At 42.2% G+C, this 20,847-nt stretch overlaps 1 protein-coding gene across 3 annotated transcripts in view; it reads right to left on the bottom strand.

The window, feature by feature from the left end:
• Positions 1-20,847, bottom strand: part of ABHD2 (abhydrolase domain containing 2, acylglycerol lipase) — a 37,733-nt gene that overhangs the window by 4,776 nt on the left and 12,110 nt on the right. For all 3 annotated transcript variants that reach the window (XM_086620261.1, XM_086620262.1, XM_086620260.1), the window contains exons 3-8: positions 20,481-20,681; positions 10,357-10,532; positions 8,630-8,797; positions 5,628-5,811; positions 1,878-1,970; positions 95-205 (exon numbers count right to left, since the gene is read on the bottom strand). In XM_086620261.1, the coding sequence (XP_086476387.1) occupies positions 95-205; positions 1,878-1,970; positions 5,628-5,811; positions 8,630-8,797; positions 10,357-10,532; positions 20,481-20,674 (926 nt within the window). In that variant the 5' untranslated portion in view covers positions 20,675-20,681. The remainder of the gene's footprint in view (positions 1-94; positions 206-1,877; positions 1,971-5,627; positions 5,812-8,629; positions 8,798-10,356; positions 10,533-20,480; positions 20,682-20,847) is intronic.

The following is a 20,847-nucleotide window of genomic DNA, read 5'->3' as shown; positions in this document are numbered from 1 at the left end:
GATTCCTACAGGCACAGCAAGGGGCATGCAAGAGCAACACTTGAAAGAGAAGGTACTGAGATCTATATCAGGATCAGAGAATCATCCTTCATACCTCATAACGTTATCATCAATCTGCATAAGGGATGTTGCTGTATAGAGTTTGCTCAGATCAGCATCTGACAGGCTTTGTGGCTTCTTCATGTTATCTCCAAAAAGAACTTGCCTGAAAGAGCAACATCAAGAAAAACATCCAAATAACATAACAAGGGCAGCAAAGCCATGACCTGTTCAAGGACAACTAAGTTAACCAAGTCTGACAAGATAAGCATAGAAGTGGGCTCTGTAGACATGAGGCTTTCTTAGGAACAAACACAGCTTATTTGTCCACCTCTCTTTGCAGCAAGGCATAACAGAAACCCTAGCAGCCTCTTTATAGAAAAAAATGCTTCCTTGTTATACTGAAAAACTGTATGAGTAGCCTCTAAAAAGAATATTCCCAGACAGCACTAAAGGTACTTGGAACAGAGACTGGGTTAGAAGGAGGGTCCTTTGGCTTCAGACCAAACCCATGAGTAGCTTGGGTAAGAGCACTAGCAGTCCTGGGCACAGTGTCTCCTTCACCATCTGGTCCTAAAGTCTCAGCTCACACAGCAGAAGTTACATGGGACATTACCTCAGCAGAAAGCTATTTACTATGGACACTTGTCATAATTAGTTGCTCTCAGGAGAGGATATGTTTCTTTACCAGAACAAACTGCTCCCCTAACAAACAGAACAAAAGCCAAAAGTTGGAAAGGGGTTTTTATTCCCTTCAGAGGCAGTGGCAGAGTAGGAGGGAGGCTAGGTTTGATATGGGGGAGTTGTCTTAGAGTTCCAGTGATTATGTAAAAAAGTTTACTTAACAGACTTGCCTTCAAGCCAGCACTGGGTTTTTCCTCGGTTACAAATTTAAGTACCTTTTAATGGGGGCTTACCTAACTTCACATGTTAGATTTGGCCAAGTTGTCTAAACATTTATCAATCTGGAATGAATTATGTGGGTCATCCTACACATCAGCTGCGCTAATTCCTTCTACAAGTGTTTCATACTACACAGAAGTATAAACAACGAACCAAAAGTTTGCAAGTGACATATGCTTTTAATTGGGATGGGTCTTCAATATTCTCCCCCCCTTTTCTCAAGCCAGGCAACTTCAAATATACACAGATGAGGTACTTACACATTTATTGCCCTAGAAAGAAACACTCAGAGAACTCCTGATGGAGGAAACAGCATTGAGGATGGCAGCTGTTTAACACACACGCCCCTCTGATATGCAAGAGGCACAGATCACAACAGCAGCACAGGGATCCTACAAGTACACTTGCACTCCAGGAAGGGCAACACTAAGTATTTTGCTAGCTACATGTTCTTTATAGAGGAACAGCTACAAGCCAGAGCTACAGTTTGACTATTTGCTTATTTGATAAGCAGCAACCTCATATAGCAGATGTTGAAGATTAATCTGACCTCAGGTAGCTGGCAGAACAAGAGGCTCCTTGAATAGGGAATTCTTTGGCTAGAAGTGAAACAGATGCAGAATACTTCACATTGAAGTCTCATTGCAATGTTCTCCTGTGCACATCTTGTTTACTCATTAAGTCTCCTCAGAAGGCAAAAAGACAACAAAAGCTCTGCTTTCTTCTAACAAGATCACCACAACTTATCTGTATATTTTATAGTATATGAATGAGATTGACATGGGCTCCCTTTTTCTGTTGGTTCGTTAAAGACTACCAAGCAAGGAACTGGTACATGATCTTTCAGAAGTCCTATTTTAAAGCACTGAGAAAACAAATCCAATATAGCAACTGACCCAATCAATACTATCTGTATATGTGATGTACTGCAGTACCTGTGAGAAAGGATGATCTTCTTCATGTTGTCTGCCATGAGGAAGTTATAAAATCTTCTACACTGATCCCACTGCATGAAGGTTTCCTGTGCCCTAGAAAAAACACAGTGCAGAATAAGCAAAGCTGTTAATGGAGATCTTGAAAGATCAGATTAATACACTGTAACATCTTATGGCAGCCTAAAGGCTATGTACACAAATCTCCAGGCCTTCCCTGCCATGGCTTAACCTTTTACAGGAAGTGACTTGCACTTTGATAAAAGTTTGGTAATATCAGAAAACAGATCTGCAGTCTCATTTTGCACACCATAATCAGCTGTTTTGATCAGAGCATTTAAGAGCCATCAATCAAGATCTGCAACACTGACAAGAGGATTTTGGTATCCCTTTGCATAAGCTTAATGTAATTTACCTAACGGGACTACCAAAGAAAGGACGAAAACCTGTTGCTGAACAGAGTTTTGTCTATTGTGTATATTAGCTTTGCAGAGGAAGTAATTTGTGCAGATGTTTCCAATATGTACAGACACTGTTATTGTTTTAGCTTCATTGGCAGGAGCTGTAACAATAAATGCTAGTTGCAGCTGCAAGTGGCATCTGAGTTGAAGTCTTTACCTCTTCTCAAAGCAGAATAGCACTTCACAGCTTATCTGTTGTTAAAACAAAATTAAAGTCATCCAGACTTTTGTGAGCTCTGCCAGATACCAGTGCTCCTTTGCTATGCAGGGTCATGGGCAGGTTACAACTTTACTCTTCACAGGGTTTGCTGTTACTGAGGAAACACGCTATCATTTACTGAGCAACCCAAGAATGCTGGGAGCAGTTTCAGCTACTGAAGTACTCCTGCCATTTAAACATTAACACACCATGAGAACTACAGGGGATTTAGCATGACCTCCCAAGCCACAATCTGCAAGTCCCCCACCAGACCAGAAGCAAGCTATGTGTTCTTGTAAGTCATGCTGAAGTATGGAATTTTATTTTTTTTTTTAGAAAAACTTTATCTTTTCGTCTAGCCAGACTATACAAACCATGTTTATGCCAGGGCAGGGAAATGAAGGAAGGCAGGAAGATGCACATTTCTTTCTACACAAAAGAGTTTCCAAGCAAATTTTAACTTCAAACATCTTATAATAACTTAAAATTACTACATTCCCCTGCAATTCTTGTGGTGGACAGTAGTACTCCTAATATGAAGAGCCACAAGCACCAAAAAGGCACCTCCTGGTATTCTGAGGACTGCACAGGTTTCAAATCTGAGGACTCTCCCCACAGCTTGTAGCTAGGGTGAAGATGCATTCCACAAGATCAAGAAGCAGAATCGAGCCTGTGCAGGCAGAGATTAAGGAATAAGGAGACACGTTCCCATTTAGCCTAAGGGATCAAATTCCTCAGATTCTGTATTAATTCATTAAACTAAGAGCCTCACATTCTTCTGGCAGATCCTAGTATTGCTGCTACTTTGTTATGTCCATCTGTGGGATTCATGCTTAATGCTCTGGAAAGGCTTTCCTATTTCAGATCCTTGTTTCACCTCGCTCATCACCACTTTTTCCCTTCACTTCCTCAAGTTGTTTGGGGGATAAAGGCTGAACAAGCTAATAAAAAAGAAAATTGAATTGTAAACTAACCGGTCATGCCTACCTGGGTAATCCACTATCATATAGCCCAGAGGGACAAGGCCAGTTGTTTTAACCTACCAGATCAAGCCCAGGAAATCTAAGACTTAACCATTCCACCTGGAGGTGCTCTGTACCTCCTCCCTCCCACTCGTATAACCAGGGCACAAGGCCCTCCCTATCCTGTCTTTTTACTTAGTAGATATTTACTGATGTTGCTTTCCTCCAGCTGTTCAGCTAATTAGCATCTAAAGTAGAAGTAGATATTAGGTAGGGAGACAAGATCTGAAAAGCCTTCCTGCTGATTGTCCAGTAACACATAGCAGATGTTTTGTGACTGGAGACTTGCTGGTAGACGTTTACCCAGCAGGTGGAGTCAAGAGCTCAATAATCCACACAACCCACTGCAGACTTGCCTTACAGTCAGACAAGCAGCAGTTACTCACCCATACAAACATCCAAGTGCAGTATTGTTGAACAGCCTGCCCTTGCCCTGCTATTCTACCAGCATATCATGACATACTACTACAGAAATCGGCTTAGGGAATGACATTACTCACAATATCATTTTCAAGACCAGAAATACGATATTGCATAATTGCAGAAGATGAACCAAGTAGACCGCAACCAGATATGATCTTTGCAAACCCTGTCTGATGGCTGCAATTGAGGACCTGACTTCAAAAGGATGCTCTGTGCTCCATGCCAGAACCAAGACAACCAAGAATATTTTACTTAAAACAAATAGAAAAATTGTTCCTGAAAGCACCTGTTCAAATTTTAAGAGTGTGAACTCATGGTGACCTAGCAGTAGATTGTGCACTCTTTTAGCAGTGGTCACATCAGATCTCAAAAAGGATTAGGTATGCTGGAATATTACTACAGTGCATATTGAGCTTCTAGTCACATCTTTATGCTTCCAGAAAAGATTCTTTCACCTGTAAGAGCTTAACTCATAAAAGGTGTCTTCAGACTGCTGTATATCAAACTGGTCCCTGTATAGGCAGAACATCAGCATCATCAAGAGTTCCACCTACCTTCACCAGGCTCAGAGACCAAATTCCATGGCCAGCCTCTCATGAGGCTGCCATAGTTTCACCATTTTTATCTGCCCAAAGGATCTGGACCCAAACACCCTAGTCTCAACACCCCTTTTGCCTTTCAAACACTCTCAGGGCTCAAAAATGCAGTTAAATTACTTGTCAAGTCAGCTATACCTTAGTAGTTGTCCATACGTACAGACAATAAAAAACAAAAGTAGTAGCTTAGCCAGTTACACTGTTTTAATCCTCATTAACTGTGCACACCTGGAAAGTTACAGCACATTAGTTGAACCACCAGTTTTCAAGCAGCAGTGCTGTACCCTGATCCTCCATCAGTAGATGGAAGTGTAAGCACTAGGTGGAGCCATTACAGCACCTGTGAAGTGCTATAGCCTGGCTTCCAGGTGGGGAACCACAGGCCAACATTTTAGGCAGACTTTAGGGCTGTAAGCCTTCTGCTCCAGACCTTCCAAGTTGTATACCATAGTTGCAAGTGCCTTTTCATCTCCTCATTAGCCTGCAGCACCTTTTCAGTGACACACACTAAGAGGGGAGCATGGACTGACAGTATGAGCTGTCTCTTCCCAGGCTCCCCAGGTAAGAGCTGCCAGATGAAACTGCACACTGAAGCCAGACAAGCTATTATGAACCAAGAGACACCTCAGAGCGATGAGAAAGTGTAATCTATTGCTTGCAAATCTGGTATCATCTCAGCAGTTTGTGATGCTGCCCGGCCTGCCTCACTAATTACATATGGACTGCACAGAGAATGCCTCCTCTCAGGACACTGTAGCTAATGAGACAGTTGGGCCAGCTCTCACGCACAGACCAGAAGCTGCCAGCAGATACCTGGCCAGGTACAGAAAACTTATTTGCACTGTTAACAGAAAGCTTATTTGTGCTGCCAAATCAACGAAGCTTTGGCTGCTCCTTCGGGAGGGTGGCACCCTGCACACTGCAGTCTGTCAGACCAGTTCAATGCAAAAAACCCACACTCTTCACCTCGCCCTTCCACATGCACCCTGCCAAAGATTTGCCCCCTCCTACACCCGCAGAAGAGACCAGCATGGAGAAGCCTCCAGACCTACCTCAGGGCACTGTAACCTTGGCACACGCTGACACAGCACAGGACTCGCTCCTGGTTGGCCTGGCTCTCTCCCAAGTATTTGCACACAATGTTTCCACCCAGGCTGAAGCCCACCACAACCAGCTGGGTCTGAGGATAGGTCTTCTTGATGTAATTAACCATGGCACCAAATTCCCAGGTGCAACCTAAAAATAAGGACAGAGTCAAGAATCACCTTTTAACATACCTAGATTCCCACTTCAAGCTTCAGTTGTGCCTGACTTTCCAATAACCTTAAGGTTTTAAAAGCTGATTCACACATGTGTTCATGTATCTGTTTTATGAGCCCTGTGGACCTTAGCTCATGCTTAGTTCTGACGGAGTGCCAAAGTAAGATGAAATTAACTTGCTTAAAAATCATGGCACTAGCTGATCTGACAAATCGAAGCTTTCTTTCTAAAGCAGCTTAAAAAAAGTACAGTCCAACTCTGGGCTTGAACATTACTATCCAAGAACAGCGCACATCATTACCTTTCTAAGTCAGTTTGATGCTTCTGAACTTAAGTGAGTGGCCTGGAAAGCAACTAGCTCCTTCGCTTTTAGCAAGGCTGCCATGGACCCTTAAATCCATGCTGATGCAGGGAGGGGATGGAAATGCAGAGTTGGCTTGTCAGGACAGAGCTCTCAGTGGACTGTTGCAAAGCCAGAGCAAGCAGGTGCCCTCTGGAATCAGAGGGAAGGCTTTAAACCAACGCAGCCAACTTTTTAATCATTGAAGAGGCAAAGATACCACAGCTTCCTAGAAGACATATGGGTCTTGAACATATACCCTCAAGAGAGGAGGTAAGTCCCTCTACACAGATCTTGTCTGCTCTCAGCTAACACCCACTTGCATCCTATAGGGTCCAGCTTCTGGCAGTACTGAGGTCCTCAGACTGACAGACTTAAAGGCCTCCACACATACAACATCTGAGTAACTACAGCTATTTCTCCTGCCTTTGAGATTGGAAAAAGAAAGCATGAAGAGAATCAGCTGCAAAACTGATGGCATTAGTACACTGGCATCAACTGCCTATGCACTTTGTTAACCTTCTCATTGGATACAAGACTGCAAGCCACACAGGAGGCATCTTATGAAGAACAGAAATCAAACTCCAGCAGTTTATTCCTGTCTAGAGTCAGAAACTCAGCTCTATGTTGCAGAACTTATCCAGGGAGATAAATCCTAAGAGTTAGGATTCTACCCTGTGCCAACCTAACACTGTTCCAGTGTGCCCCCGCCTCAACCCCATCCTTGCCAGACATCATACTCAGGTTTTAGTGAGCTCTGGAGCAGACTGAGCAGCAGCATTTGTTTACTTCAGCGAAACAGTAGCCTTCTGGCTGAGTGTTTCAGCAGGGCTTAGGCACTTCCTTGTCAACATTCTTAATGTGAAATTTTCCTCAAGATGACAAACGCTGCACTGCTCTGGTTTCCTCTGGAAGAAGCCAGCAGTCAAAATACTTTAGTGTTTGACCTTCATGATTTGAGGGCAGCTGGTAACTATTTCAGAAATCCGAAACCAGAATAGCAACAGGTCAAGCTTGATGTAAAGGCTGGAGAATTCAGTGAATCCCAAGTTTAGGCTACTTGCTCCTCAATAAATATATCAGGAATCCAGCAAAAGCTAGAAGGACAGTAGGATTTGGGTTGGAGGCAGAGTAAAGTCTGCTCATGGTCTTGCTGGCACTCCACTTAAGCAACTCTGCCAAGTGATTTACTGTCTTACTCAAAGGAAGGCTAGGCATTCCTCACCCTTTCCAAGGCTATAAAAGACTTGGAAAGGTATGTCTCAAAAGATACGCTACAGAATAGGTCAAAAACAAGCCTCCATGGTAGAAAGCTCTCAACTTTTATCAAAAAAGCACACACTTTACAGAGGCCAAGTTTAGTTCCCAAGACATGGTAGGCTTGAAGCCACTAACAGTCTAGGGCCTCAATACAAAATGAGGTATTTTGTATTCCTGAAGTGTTTTTCACTAAGGAAGAGATTTAATAACTCTAAAACAAGCAACAAAGCATTACAGTCTCTTTGCCTGCCAGACTCAGAATCTCAAAGCACAATATTTCTATTTTCACAATTCAACTGTTCAAGATAGACATTCAAACTGTTAATCCAAACTCTTAGTAGTATCTTAGTTATCTTTAAAAAAGAAAAAGAAACCTAACACCAGCCTGCTAAACTCAGTCGACTCCTGACATAGTGTACCTATAGATGTTTGCAGTAAAGAGGGACACGAAGGGCTCAAGAGAGCTCAGGAACAAGCAGATCAGGTTGCAGGCAAGAAGGCCACATTCTACAAAGATCACATCGCTCACTAGCAGGGCAGTTAAGAATAGCTGGAGTCACCCTTAACAGTTACAAATCTTTGTTCCTTTTAACTTCCAGGTTAATAAAGATTCCCTTATACTCAAGGTGAAAGCCTAAAATCACGGCAGTTAAGCACTAACATTTCTGTAGCTTTATTGGCACACTGCAGAATTGTTGCTGTTCCTTGACATTTGTGTTATATCCAGGGAACAAGCCTCATGTGTCCCTCCAAGGACAGATATGTACTTTCTGGATAGGCTGGAACAAAATCCTCTCATGTTACATTTTACAAAGGCTCAGAAGTAGTGTTTATCCTTCGGAGCCATGTTTGCTTCACATTCCACTAAACTGACATTTCAACATCTCTAAAATCATTTGAGCAAGCTCTTAGTAGCCACAAGAGCTTTTTTCCCCAAAAAAGTTTCCTTTCCAAAAGACTGCCTCCTTGACTAGGATGATGCATGTTTAAGACCTGCAAGAAGAGACGAGGAAAGGTAAATCCCACTACTAGCCTCCCTTCTTTCTCACATGCAAGTTCAATTTAGTTCCTAAGAAACATTACAAAGTTATCTTCACTCAGATACGGCACTTGTGTTCTGTTGAAGGAGGCTGATCAAGCCCTAGAAATTCCACAAGCTTGAAAATAAGTCCCCAGCTGCCATAAAGTACCTACCGTAGGTGAACATTCGTGGAGAAGTGAGCTCAATATTTGGTAAGGCTCCCAAGTGATTCAGGACAGCACATCTGTACCCATTTTTTTGCGCATAGTCAACAAAAGTGCGGATGTACTGCTTTTCACTGTGGTTAGCGATGCCAGGGCAGATTACCATTGTGACATCCTCTGTGCACGGAAAGAGAGGGAAGTTAAGTAAATGTCACTTCATGCAAATTGAGAGATTCAGAAGGTTTCCATTTCAGATCCGTGGGAAACCATCTACCAGAAGCAAGCTGAAAATCCTACTAGTCTGCCAAAAATCCAGTATGGGACAGACTAGCAGCTCTAGTGCTACAGATGTGAAAAAGTAATTCATGTTACAGGAGATGAACAGTTTTCTAACTTCAGGGAAAGCTGCCCAAACAGTTCTACAGGCACTGCCTAGAGACCAAGAGTAAATTCTTTCCTTTGAAGGATGTTTTTGACATTACACATGTTCTGTCTCCTGACAGCCTGTTGTGATTGCTAAGTGTGTGTAAACTCTGGAGCCCACTGCTTATTGATGCACCAAGTAGACTGGCTACACTATTTTTCCCTCGTTTCCCTTCCAGAGTTCAATGTAGCATAGATCTTCAAAATGAAGCTTCACTAAGCAAAGACATTCTGATGAGCTGACACTAGCCATCATCTGCTTTGTGGCTAATCTAATATTTGATCTGTTGACATTGTTCACTAGTTTAACAAGATACCATTTCATCAACTAAGAAAGTAATTGTTGTAATTCAAGTAAGCACAGTAAATTACATTCAGGATTAGCATATGTGCTTCAAATTAGCTATCAGACTCTTATGTGCAAAGCTCCCACATTAGGAGCTCTAGGCACTAAATTTTTGCCTCATTAGGAAAGCACTGCTCAGATTCTCTTCAGTGATAAAGATAACAGGAACTGTTCTAGTGCAGCATTCTGCCATGAGGATCTCAACACTGACAGTTAAGAACAGAACTCTGCTTTTTGTGAAGGCCGAACAGGAGTCACAGGCTTACAATGACATCAGCTGCAGGGGTCAATTGTACTTCTGAAGTCAAGCCACAGTAATTCAGTTTTAAGCATTGCTGTTACTAGTAGTAACAGTGAGTTTGAAAGCTGAACTCACTCTGGATATATATATAACATTGTAAGGAATCACCATGATTTTCTAGTTTTTCCATGGAGTTCTCTTCATGTCTGGACTCCTTCATACCCTGTGCACGTAGAGTTTGTTTTCATGCAGATCTTTAAACACCTGTTGATAGTAAAAACTATCAAGAATCTGTTTCTAACAGGGAGATAAAGTCTAGGTTTTTTTCCATACTCACCAGGCTATGAAGAACCTCATGCAGCTAGCCTCTATGATCCCACAGCCTTAACAGGCAAAGGGCACTCCAAACAAGGCTTACTACCAGATTCTCTTTGCCAGCCTCTCGAGGTCCAGCTTATGGAACATTTCTTCTATTCCTTAAACTCCCCACACCTTGCCACAACAGTTAATTAGTCTAGTAGGGTGTCTCTGGCTGTCTGAGATATAGGTATATAGCAAGATGGACTTACAGCCTCTGCACATTGGTTACTATTGCTTGGCAGCCTCCTTCCATCACCAGAATTAACATCTATCCTTTCTTGTAAATCAGGCAGCAGTGTCCTCATCCATCCCCCAGAGCAGACTCAAGGTTAGCAGCTAGATGCTGCCAGCAGCTGTTTAACTGACCTCCAATGCAGTGCTCAGACTGCGGCTCAAAGAGATCAAAGGTGGCTGTTGCTCCATCTGGCATCGTGAGGTACTTGCGAAGTCCGTACGGATGTGGTGATCTCACTCTCCCCATTTTTCCATAAAGGGCAGTCTGGATATGTCCACTCTTTCCCCAGATCAAGGGTGGAACGTATCTGAAAGAGGCAGTAATTTAATTGCTTTTACTTGCTGTTTTAATGAGCCTTTGAGAATAGATAAGCACTCCCGTAACAAATCTCCCCCTTGATACCAAGTATAGTAAAAAATAGGAAATTGTTTTTGCTATGACTGAACTGGCAGCACTGATCTTTGCAGCCTTACGCAAGAGGAGAGACTGATACAGTCTCAAAGCTGAGAAATCAGCACTGATAGCAGCAGCCAAAACCCAGACATTCCTCTATATTTAAATGTTACATGCACACATGCTTCTCACCAAATACACAGGGGCCTTGTGCCTCAGTGAGATCAGGACAGCATGTTGCTAGCCAACCAAACTGACCTCCAGAACCCCTAAAGCATTGTAAATCTGTTTTAAGTAGTGAAACCTGCTGGGTTGAACCACACAAACTTGTGTAAGCACTGGACTGTACCAGCCAGTGGTAGAAACAACAGGATCCATAGCAAGTTCTAGAAGACCAAAAGCCCGAAGACTTGCTGGTTGGGACAATTTTACACAGAACTGCTTTTCTAAGTTCACTGAAGAGCGTGGTACAGAGTGGTCTCTCAGGCAGAGTTAGTTAAAAGGGCCTGTCAGAATTAGCCCAGTTCTACTGAAATAATAAATCACTTTTAACATAAGAGCAGGGAGTCTATCAAGGGCATATTAAAGCTAGGCAACAAAGCAGATGATCTTTCTTTTCCTGGCCCACTGGCCCTCAAAAAGATATGAGTGAACACAACTATCAGGTAGAAGGCATTAAAGGCTTAGTTATCAGGGTGTTTTTTTTAGTACAAGCAGAGCTGCGAGTGGTTTAACAGGAAACATACCATTGCCCACGTGGTGGTGGTAGGGCAGTCACCTGGCCGCTCCGCAAAGGAGAGACTGAGCCCATGTCTTGAAAAAGATAGTTTCATCAGTTCTCAACAGGACAGCACAAATGATTTATTGCTTAGGAGAACAGCAGTCCCAGAGGACATGCTTCCCATTAAGCTACACAGAGCAGGGTATCCAGAAGCAGCGTGAGAGCTGCTGACACCACCTTGGATCCTGAGAGATTAGCAACTCCCTCCCTGTTGTGTTTTTTAAGGCTTCCTGCAATTACTGCCTTCGACTTCTTGAGAGCACGTGAAGCAGAGATCATGTTTGTACCCATTCACAGAAAACTAGGCAGCTCAGGACTTAGATTTACTACTTAAGCTCATAATCCACTAGAATGTGACAGAAACCTTGCCTTTGTGCTCTGACACTACCTACTCACACAGCTAGACTTTCTTCCCCATGCCAGCTCTTATGCGTCATATCCACAACTCCCTGTTCTCCCTACACACTCCTCAGAAAAGACTTCCTATAAAAATAAGAACTATCTAGGCTTGTTTAACAAGACAAGAGCAGCAGTATGCTTTCTCCTTGTTCTCTTCACTCATCTATGAGGGGGACTTCTCTCAGTCAAAGCAGCACAGCAGTTCATTGTACAGTTTCACTCAGTTTTTGCAAGCGCACTTCCCAAAGAGACCCAAAATAGATTCCTGTAGAAGTAGATACTGCTTCAATAAAGGCTGCAAAAGCTGCCAACTGATGCTTATAACCTTGTAAATTAGCCCCCAGTGCATCTTTGATTTGATCATTCAACTACCAAGCTTTTCAAAGAATCTATGTGAGGCTAGTAGCACTATCTATCTTTTATCAGCCCAGCATCTCTGCACTGGGGGATACGCACTGCACATGTGTCTTGCCAGGTGCAATGTGCAGAATGTCAGCCGTGCAGAGACTCCCAGCAATGACAGGGACTGGAAGAGCTCATCCTCTGCAACTGCTGGCAGAAAAGGAGTCAGTGGATACATCCTCACAATTCAAAGCAGATATCCATTGGATAGTGCAGTCAGTGTACACAAGGCTGCACAAGAACAGTGACAGATGGTTCTGCTCAAGTCACATACAGCTCACTGCAGAGGGTTTTGAACAGCAACAATGATGCCAGATAGAAGAGACACTGCTCTTCTAGCATATGAAAAAGTAGTTAGCTGCCCCCCAGTCAGTAACTTCACAAGCAGTTCAGGTCAATTGTCATACCCCACACTAGATGGTGCTTGACTGGCTTTTTGTCTTCTTTCACAGAAGTCCTTTGCACATGGGTTTTGCTAGCAGCTTTTGAGGAGAGCTGTTAAATACAACCTATAATAAGAATTTGCAGCTCTTTGAGAAGAGACTCAGACGTCACCATTGTTGCATGGTTTCTAATCTTAGGTTAAGCACATGCATTGGAAAGTTTTGGTGATTCTGCTTCTATACAGTGCTTTTCAAATCAAATATCATCCTAGGTAAAACCCAAAGTCTTACCCCATAGGGCTAAGAGGAAAGCAATTTCTCCAGTTACAGTAGCTAAGTTATACAGTTGTGTGATTACTGCTACCAACTTGATGGAGAAAAAAAAAAAAATCAAGGATCTCTGCAAGCATCAATCCTTTCCTCATGTTTATCTGCAGTTCAGTTTCCATCTATAAGTTAGTCATCCAGTGGAACAGATGCAGCAGCTGCAGCAGCACATACCACAGGATGTTGTTGGAGAGGAAATTAGAAGAGTCTTCAAAGCCTCACCACTATTGCCAGAGTTTAAACGAAGACAAATGGCTTCAAGCATACTGCTTAACAAGAGCATACTACTTACCACAGCCTGCCTCCTCAGGTCACAGCTGGTTTCTTTGGGGGGAAAAAAACACAACCCAAACCTGCCTTTGAATAACCCAGCTGGAAGTTACCCAAAGTACCCATCTTCAGTAAGTCAAACCTAACCACCACCTTTACATGGGCAAACAGCACACGCAGTTTCATTGACATGTTCTTCATTAAAGGAAAGACTAAAATCAAGGGACAAATCTCTGTGACTCCAGCCATAAGGATGGACAAACAATACCTATGGGTTCCACATTTCCCTCAGAGCTAAAATGGTGTCAAGACCTATAGACAAAGGTGCATGCACTGCTTGCTCCCTTCAGAGTGCACAAGCTAGAGCTTTTCCACATCCTATAGACCAAGCAAGCAAAATGCTCGCTTATCTTTTATGTTAACGCCAGTCAGTTGTTTAAGCATCACACTGCCTGCAGCAAAGATGTGCTGCGTTAGTCACTCTACATGTAACTACACACTTCTAGATAAATATTCAAAGGTCAAGTTCCAGCATGAGTAATGCGCTTAAGACAGTACTCTGATGCAGAGATTTGTTACTCCCACTTAGTCATACTTAAGCATGCTAAGGATATTTCTGTAGTTTGCACTTAAAAATAAAGCAGTTAAAGCTCTGAGATACATACAAGTGTTAGAGCAGCAGCTTATCTCACCTAGCTTTTACTACTTCCCATCAGCCTTTAAGCAATAGGCTTGTGGTGAGATAGATATCCTAAAATCCCTTAAGTATCCAGGCTCCAGGAGACTCAACATGGCAAGACTTCAACAGGGAGGGGGAAAAAGTTGTCCAGTTGGTATAGATCTTGCATAATCAGTGAAAAACTAAGACATTAAAACTCACCTCACCAGATCAATGTAAACACAAGCAGCTATTAAAAATATTAGACTTTAATTTACCAGGACAAGTTGCTGACCTAACCCACTACAAAACCCTATAAAGCCCTGACAGTAACAAAGCAATGTCTCTATCACTGCATTCCAGTAAAAGCTGTTCTCAGCTGAGGGCCAAGTTTGACTTTGCAAAGCATCCTTATAATCTATAGGAGAATCAGGCACATGATCTGCCTGTCAGACTGTTTCTGTTGACCCTCCATTTTGGCAATAGATAAATCTGGCTTTGAAAGACTTCCGGTAAGTGACTTCTATCTACATCTTTCAGTGGGACAAATCTACAAGAACTTCCCAGACCAAGTACTGAGCATAATAGTGCAAGACTGTACAGGATTGAAGGACAAGACATCTTTTTATCCCGGGTTTGTGTGGACTTTCAGTTTGCTTTTACTAAAACCATTCCAAGAGGTGAGCATAGAAAGGACTCTTCAGTCATGAAGACACATGATACCACACTGGTGAGGGAAAAAAGCTTGCCAGGAATTGTGCAAGAGTCTTCACTCTCCGAAAGTTCAGGTAAGCTGTATTTTATTTAAACCTACTATGCAAAAAACAGTTCCAGAGGCATTTTCATACTCAACACAGCTGAAAAAACTTAACTATTCAGTGCTGATGGCAATAGCTAGCACAGATTGTTTTGCAATGAAGCCAACATCCCTCATGGCAAACAGCTGAAAAGAGATGCTCCTCAAAACAATCATCCTGTAGACAGACAGGCATGTACACAGGGTATTTTACTTATGGCTTACCTTAAAACAAGTTCAGCAAGGCGTGACACATGGAAACACAAGCTAGATGCCACGCAGACTGAGCAACTAAGTACTATCCAGTTTAAGGAGCATTCAAGCATTGCCCTTTAGATTTTATGGTAAAACCATCATTACTGCTAAATTTAACCATGTCTTCCAAACAAGGGTCCCTCACTCATAAAAGCAGGTGGCTTCCCACTGGCTTTGATATGAATTAGAAACAGAGAAAGTGCTGAAGGACATGACAGACTTCAACTTCTCTAAAACGCCTGATATAAATCAAAGCAGTTTTGAAAAGCAGTGTACAGTAGAGATGATCTCAGTACAGCAAATTTCACTATATGGAGATAATTCACAGTGTATCCCTCAGTGTGCCCTGTTCCAGCAAAGCTGCTCACAGGTATGCAGAGCCCAGGCATGGACATCATGTCTACAGGCACCATCTCAACTGTTCTACAACAGCCTTTTACAGACAACAGCTGAGCAGCCAGCTGGCTGGTGAACACCAGTCAGGAAGACCTCTTGCCAAAGAGGTATACACATGCCCACACAAGGACAAGGATGATGTACCACAATAGCACAGACAAGCAAGTACTGATAATACGGGAGATCCAAAGGCAAAGTTGTGTTGTACTGGAAACAAATAAAAAAAAAATCTCATTTTCTGTGGAAAAATAAAACCAACAACAAACAGCTTCCCATCCCAGTTTGCTCCAGACCCAAAGGCTTTTAACTGACTCATTTTCCTGTTTTGATTTGGTCAGCTGCAATAGATATCAGACACTGAGTAAAACACGAATATTTGAGGCAGTTAGTTAAGGCTTCCAGTAGTCAGTTCTGCAACTTCCAGTAACAGGATTCTGCAACAGAAGGCAGACAGGAGAACAGGTCTGGGGATGCCAGTTACTTATTATGGAAGCTGACTTATATGGCACAGCAAGTACAGAGTTCATCAGTCTTAACTGGCTAAGTGAATTCACAGCCAGTTACATAAATCTGCTCACAAATGCTAGTGTTTTAGCTCCAAACACTGTGTTTCAGCTGTGCAGCACAGTCCTACATCTTGATAGGTGGCTGTCCACAACAGTGCCCAAGAGCAAGAGAATTTCTAGGTGTTTCACAAACATTCTCCTAGCGTTTTACTATCAAAACCAATGCCAACATGTGATTGCAGATTAAGTTTTAGTGGCTCTTAGGCAGATTATGATTTTAGAGCACATACGTCACCCAGCATGCAGGAATTTAGGAAAGCAGCAGCTGTATAAGCAGCTCACACAAAGCACATAAAAAGTGTGCTATTTTTATTAGCAAGCATCAGCATTCAGGTCCTCAAAGATCTGAAGTGGAAGTTCAGCAACAGGCTTACTTCTGGAGAACTACTTCATTTCATCTGAGGAGATTAACACTTTAAACATTAACTCCTACATCACCTCTGATGTGCTGTAGTATATTGGATGCTGATGGCAAAAAAGCAGAGCCTACAATTTGTCTGTGTCAGGGTATTTTACAACAGGTGACAGTTTTTTTTTTCCTTTACAGAGCAGTTTGGGGTATTTAAATGATGCTTTACAAATCAAATCTTGTTTGAAACTTGTCCCTTATCTGATGCTAGGGAATGCAATTTGAATGCCAATTGAGAAAGCTCATCTAAAACTCTGTAGAGTTCAACTCCTTCCCCTCCAAATACATAGAAAGTATCTTTTTCTGCATCACAGCTCAGCTGTGATAAAGACACAGCGAATATGTAGCAGCAAAAAATTTAAAGCCACTTATGGAGCTTCCACATCCCCTAAGCCTCTGAAACAAACTAATAAGTGGAGTAGAAGTGTTTACTGACCATAGAAACTGTATGAAGTCACAACCACCTGAAAGTACAGACTGGCCTCCTTGGTTAAACCACCTCCCTCCCAATTTAGGCACCTTTTATTTAGTAAAGTGTCTATCACACCCCTCCTCAACCTCCAATGGCTACAAAAAGTATTCTAGTCAAAACAGAGCACGAGTATTATAGCACGTCTTCCTTGCTGATGAGAGCTAGAGAACACGAGGTTGCTGTCAATGCCACAGCAGAGCACCTAGCAAGGACTAAGATCCTGAGGCCGACTGTCTCCCCAAGGTCAATGCTTCAACTTACCAATAGGAAGCTGCCATTCTTCTCTACCTCTCAACATGTTCACCTGCCAAAGCTTCAGCAGTAACACTGTTCTTCTAGTTTATTATTCTCCTGGAAGTGTTCCTTCCCGGGGTAAAACACTAAGGAGTTGACAGGAATCAAACACTGTTTGCTATTAGATGGAAGAAAAGAACATTGAAAAGCTTGAAGCCAGCTTTTCTGACTACTTGTCTCCTTGTATCTAAGAGAAAAGAAATGACAGGGCAACAGTCTTCTGGTACCAGGCAGTCTGCTTATCCAGTATAGGTTACTGTGCAAACAAAGAATAAGAAGGATCTAGGCTGGATCTTTGACAGTGTTTACTAACAGGCTTGACAGTCATTTGCCTCCACTCTTTGAGGAGCTTGTTTTTATTAATGATAAAAGTGTGCAGACAGCAAGGATAATTATTTTCAATAAGGATGACACTTGCACCATGCTTCTACAGGAATAAAGATACACACATGCACTTGATGGTAAAAGAAATTGGCAACAGCCAAAAAAGAGTGTCTAGTCCAGTACAGCCAGTACTGGCCAAATTTGTTCTCATGAATCAGAGAGCCAATGCTGCATTTCTGCAGGAATAAGAGAGCAGATGGCAGATTTTCTGTACTAATTTGAAAGACAGGAAAGTGAGACAGCTGTAGCCAGGGGTTAGGCCCAAATGCTCGAGGGCACCAATGGCTGTGCTGATTTGCAAGAGCTGCCACGCAAGAAGCAGTTCTTTGAACGAAAAAGGGTCTGATTACACTACTCCACTTGGAAAGCCGATGTACAGAGCTGGACAAGGGTAGAAGAAAGGAAACAAACAGGTAAGAAAACATGAGCTCTATGACTACAGAATCTGTTGCTTACCAGCATTTGATCGATATGTAGAAAGCTTCTGGCAGTTTACAGAATTGCCAAAAGCAGTACTAACATCTGCAAGTACAAGGTACCTGGCACACAGCCATCTCAGGGAGTTTTACTATCCAAAGCTCTTAAATAATTCATCCACCACTACTTGATGTACTGAATGACACTATGGTTCAATGATTGCATAAGTCCATAGGTGAGGATACCGCCATGAAGGGGGAAAAAATCCAAAAATGTTTTTTCCAAATATTTTTGAATAGCTGCACAGATACAAGAGCTCTGTTTATTCCTGTGTTGTCCCTGCGACCCTGTTTTTTCCAGCAGTATCCTGCCCCCTTCCTCCCTTAAGCATAAGGGAATTGAACAAACCAGGTCTGAAAGCCAGTTCACAGCTGTACTGAACTGGTCTTACAACAGATCTTTGAACAAACCCAGTACTGATAACAGAAGGAATTGCTGGGCTACTTATTTTGCTTTCATGGTAGAATTTGAAAAGAGCTGCTTAATCAGCTTTCCTAACACTCTGAATAATTGCAAGTAATCAAAGCCTTACAAGATTTTTTCAGCGGAGTATGGCACAAGCTGTTTTCACACAGCTTTTTGCTAATTAGCCCTACAAACTATTTCAGGCATAATTGCAGGAATTTAAATATATTTGTTCCCCTTTAGTCTCCAGGTGACTTTCATGCCTAAAGACAGGATTTCTTTGATTATTTGTTTCTAATTTCTGTATTGAAAAAAGTCTGTGATAACATCACTAGAAAAGCAAAAAAAAAAAATCACACATACATCATCCTGGAGAGCTGTCTTCCCTGTAAGCCCTTTAATCCCCAACAGCAATTATACTCCTGTCTCTAATATAGGTATACAGGAAACCAGACAGAATAACCACCTATTGACATGTTTTGTTCTAATTTCAGCCGAGTTTGTTTCCTAGGTTCACACAAGCCTTTGAGGCAATGTTCTGCCCAAGAACCATGTATTGGAAATCACTGCTACTGTTTTCAGAGAAGGTAGCAAGCCTGAGCTCTGAGCTGATCCAGAGAAAGCAAACCACCCGAGATTACATACTATTAACACAACACTAGGATTCTGCTAGAAGCTCTTTACTCCTGCAATTAATGCACAACAGATGTACTGCAATTTTTAGACATGTTCTGTGCTTTCACTCCTTTGGGAATGCTTTGTTCTCCAACTGAGTGAAAGTCAAAAACATGTCTCTAATACAGTAGCACTAGGAGCTTGTGCCATGAGAACAGAGCTGTAGTAGGAGTAAAACGGACTCTGAACTAGCTTACAATCTGTTTCTAAAGCTTAGCCTGATACTGATATGCCTTCAAGACCAGTTAGCAGCACAGCTTCATGCTTGCTCTTCCAGTGACTAGGAACACGTCAATCTGGAGTGCCAACACTGAGATGACAAGTGTCTAAGATACCAAGTAACTAGAACCTCCTTAGTGTATTTTTTAGGGAAGCAACTGCTTTGCAGTTAAGGCATTAGACATAATCAAGAATCCAATTTCAATGCTCAGCTTCAACACACACTTATGTTACTACCAAACTCGGAGGGCATCAGGGAACCTTCTTTGGGCTCCAATTTAAAACTGATAATGCTTTGTTTCCTCTAAGAGTTTACAGATCCTGTGGCCTAAGATTTCACACCTTATGTAATCAAGGCACCTAACACAGCACTGCTAAAAGCCTCTCATCTCCTCTAGAATGACTATCATTAAGTTAGCTTGACTTTTGAGATCCAAAAGGAAGGTTCATGCAGCTGCACTCAGCGCTTACTAGATAATTGGTGTATTTAGGGCTTCTAAACAGGACTTGAAAGTTTTCAAAGTGATTGCAGAAGAGAAATACTGTAATCAGAGTCCTTGTCCCTCCAAAGCCTCATGAAATTGCAGAAAATGCTTCATATTATTAGTGAAGTTAAGAGCAGCTGCACTGATTCTGGAGGTCCTACAGTGGAAGGGCAAGGATCAGCCTGCTTACATACACAGTTGACATCAGGTCAATTTGAAAGTGGATTCAATAGGCTTAGAGTTGTCTAGTATGTTACTACTTTATTAAAATAGTTATGATGATGTGCTCTAGTCAGTAATAAATTTCATTAGTCTTCAATCAACTTAAGGCACGTCAAATAAGAGTAGACACTTTAAAACCAATAGCCATCCCTATGTTCACTGTAAGTGCATGGACGCAACAAAAACATTTCCTTCCTGTGAGCCCCAACAGATTTCTCCCCTAATAGAAAGGGGAGCACATGAACAGGAACAAGTGATAACTGTGACCATCCCTCCCTCATTTCCACAGACAGCAGGCTATACAGTGCTGGCATAATACAATATCAGCATACAGCTACTGTATGGGGGGCAGGGATGACTTTTTCCATACATCCATGGAGAGCCTTGGACAACAAGGCTTGATTCTAAACCCAGGTACCTGGCACACTAACAATAACGAAATGCTTTATGTGGAACAGGCTTATTTATCAAGAAAATACCCTGACATTCATTTGCGCACAGGTTTAAGAAACACTAGGTAGAAGAATAGTTAAGTGCAGCTCTTCTCCCTATAATGCAAGTTAACATGGAAAAAATATACTACTTACTCTTTGGTCAAAAGTGGGCAGGATTTGAGTAGAAAGCGGGCCAAAGCAGAGTCCTGGTAAATGAGTTCAGGAGGGGCAGTTGGGCTTTTTAAATTCAAGCAGCGGACAATAACATAGAGAACAGCAGCAACTGCTGCTAGCTTCACACCATCAAACACTGCCGGCAGCTCAGGGGTTTCCAGCATCGCACTCATTTTGAGCCTGGAAATCAAAAACAGTATTAAAGCTTTTTGCAATATACTGTTGGGTATGAATATCAATTGCCATGTTAAGACTGTGCTAACAAACTAAATTTGTCAATTAACACTGCTACAAAAATCCTAGCATATCGACTCAGATTAGCAACTTTTAAGATGAAAGGAAGTTT

The sequence above is a fragment of the Tauraco erythrolophus genome, chromosome 14 (genome assembly GCF_009769465.1).
Source record: "Tauraco erythrolophus isolate bTauEry1 chromosome 14, bTauEry1.pri, whole genome shotgun sequence".
Taxonomy (NCBI): Eukaryota; Metazoa; Chordata; class Aves; order Musophagiformes; family Musophagidae; genus Tauraco; species Tauraco erythrolophus.
This window is presented reverse-complemented; position numbering and strand designations above follow the sequence as displayed.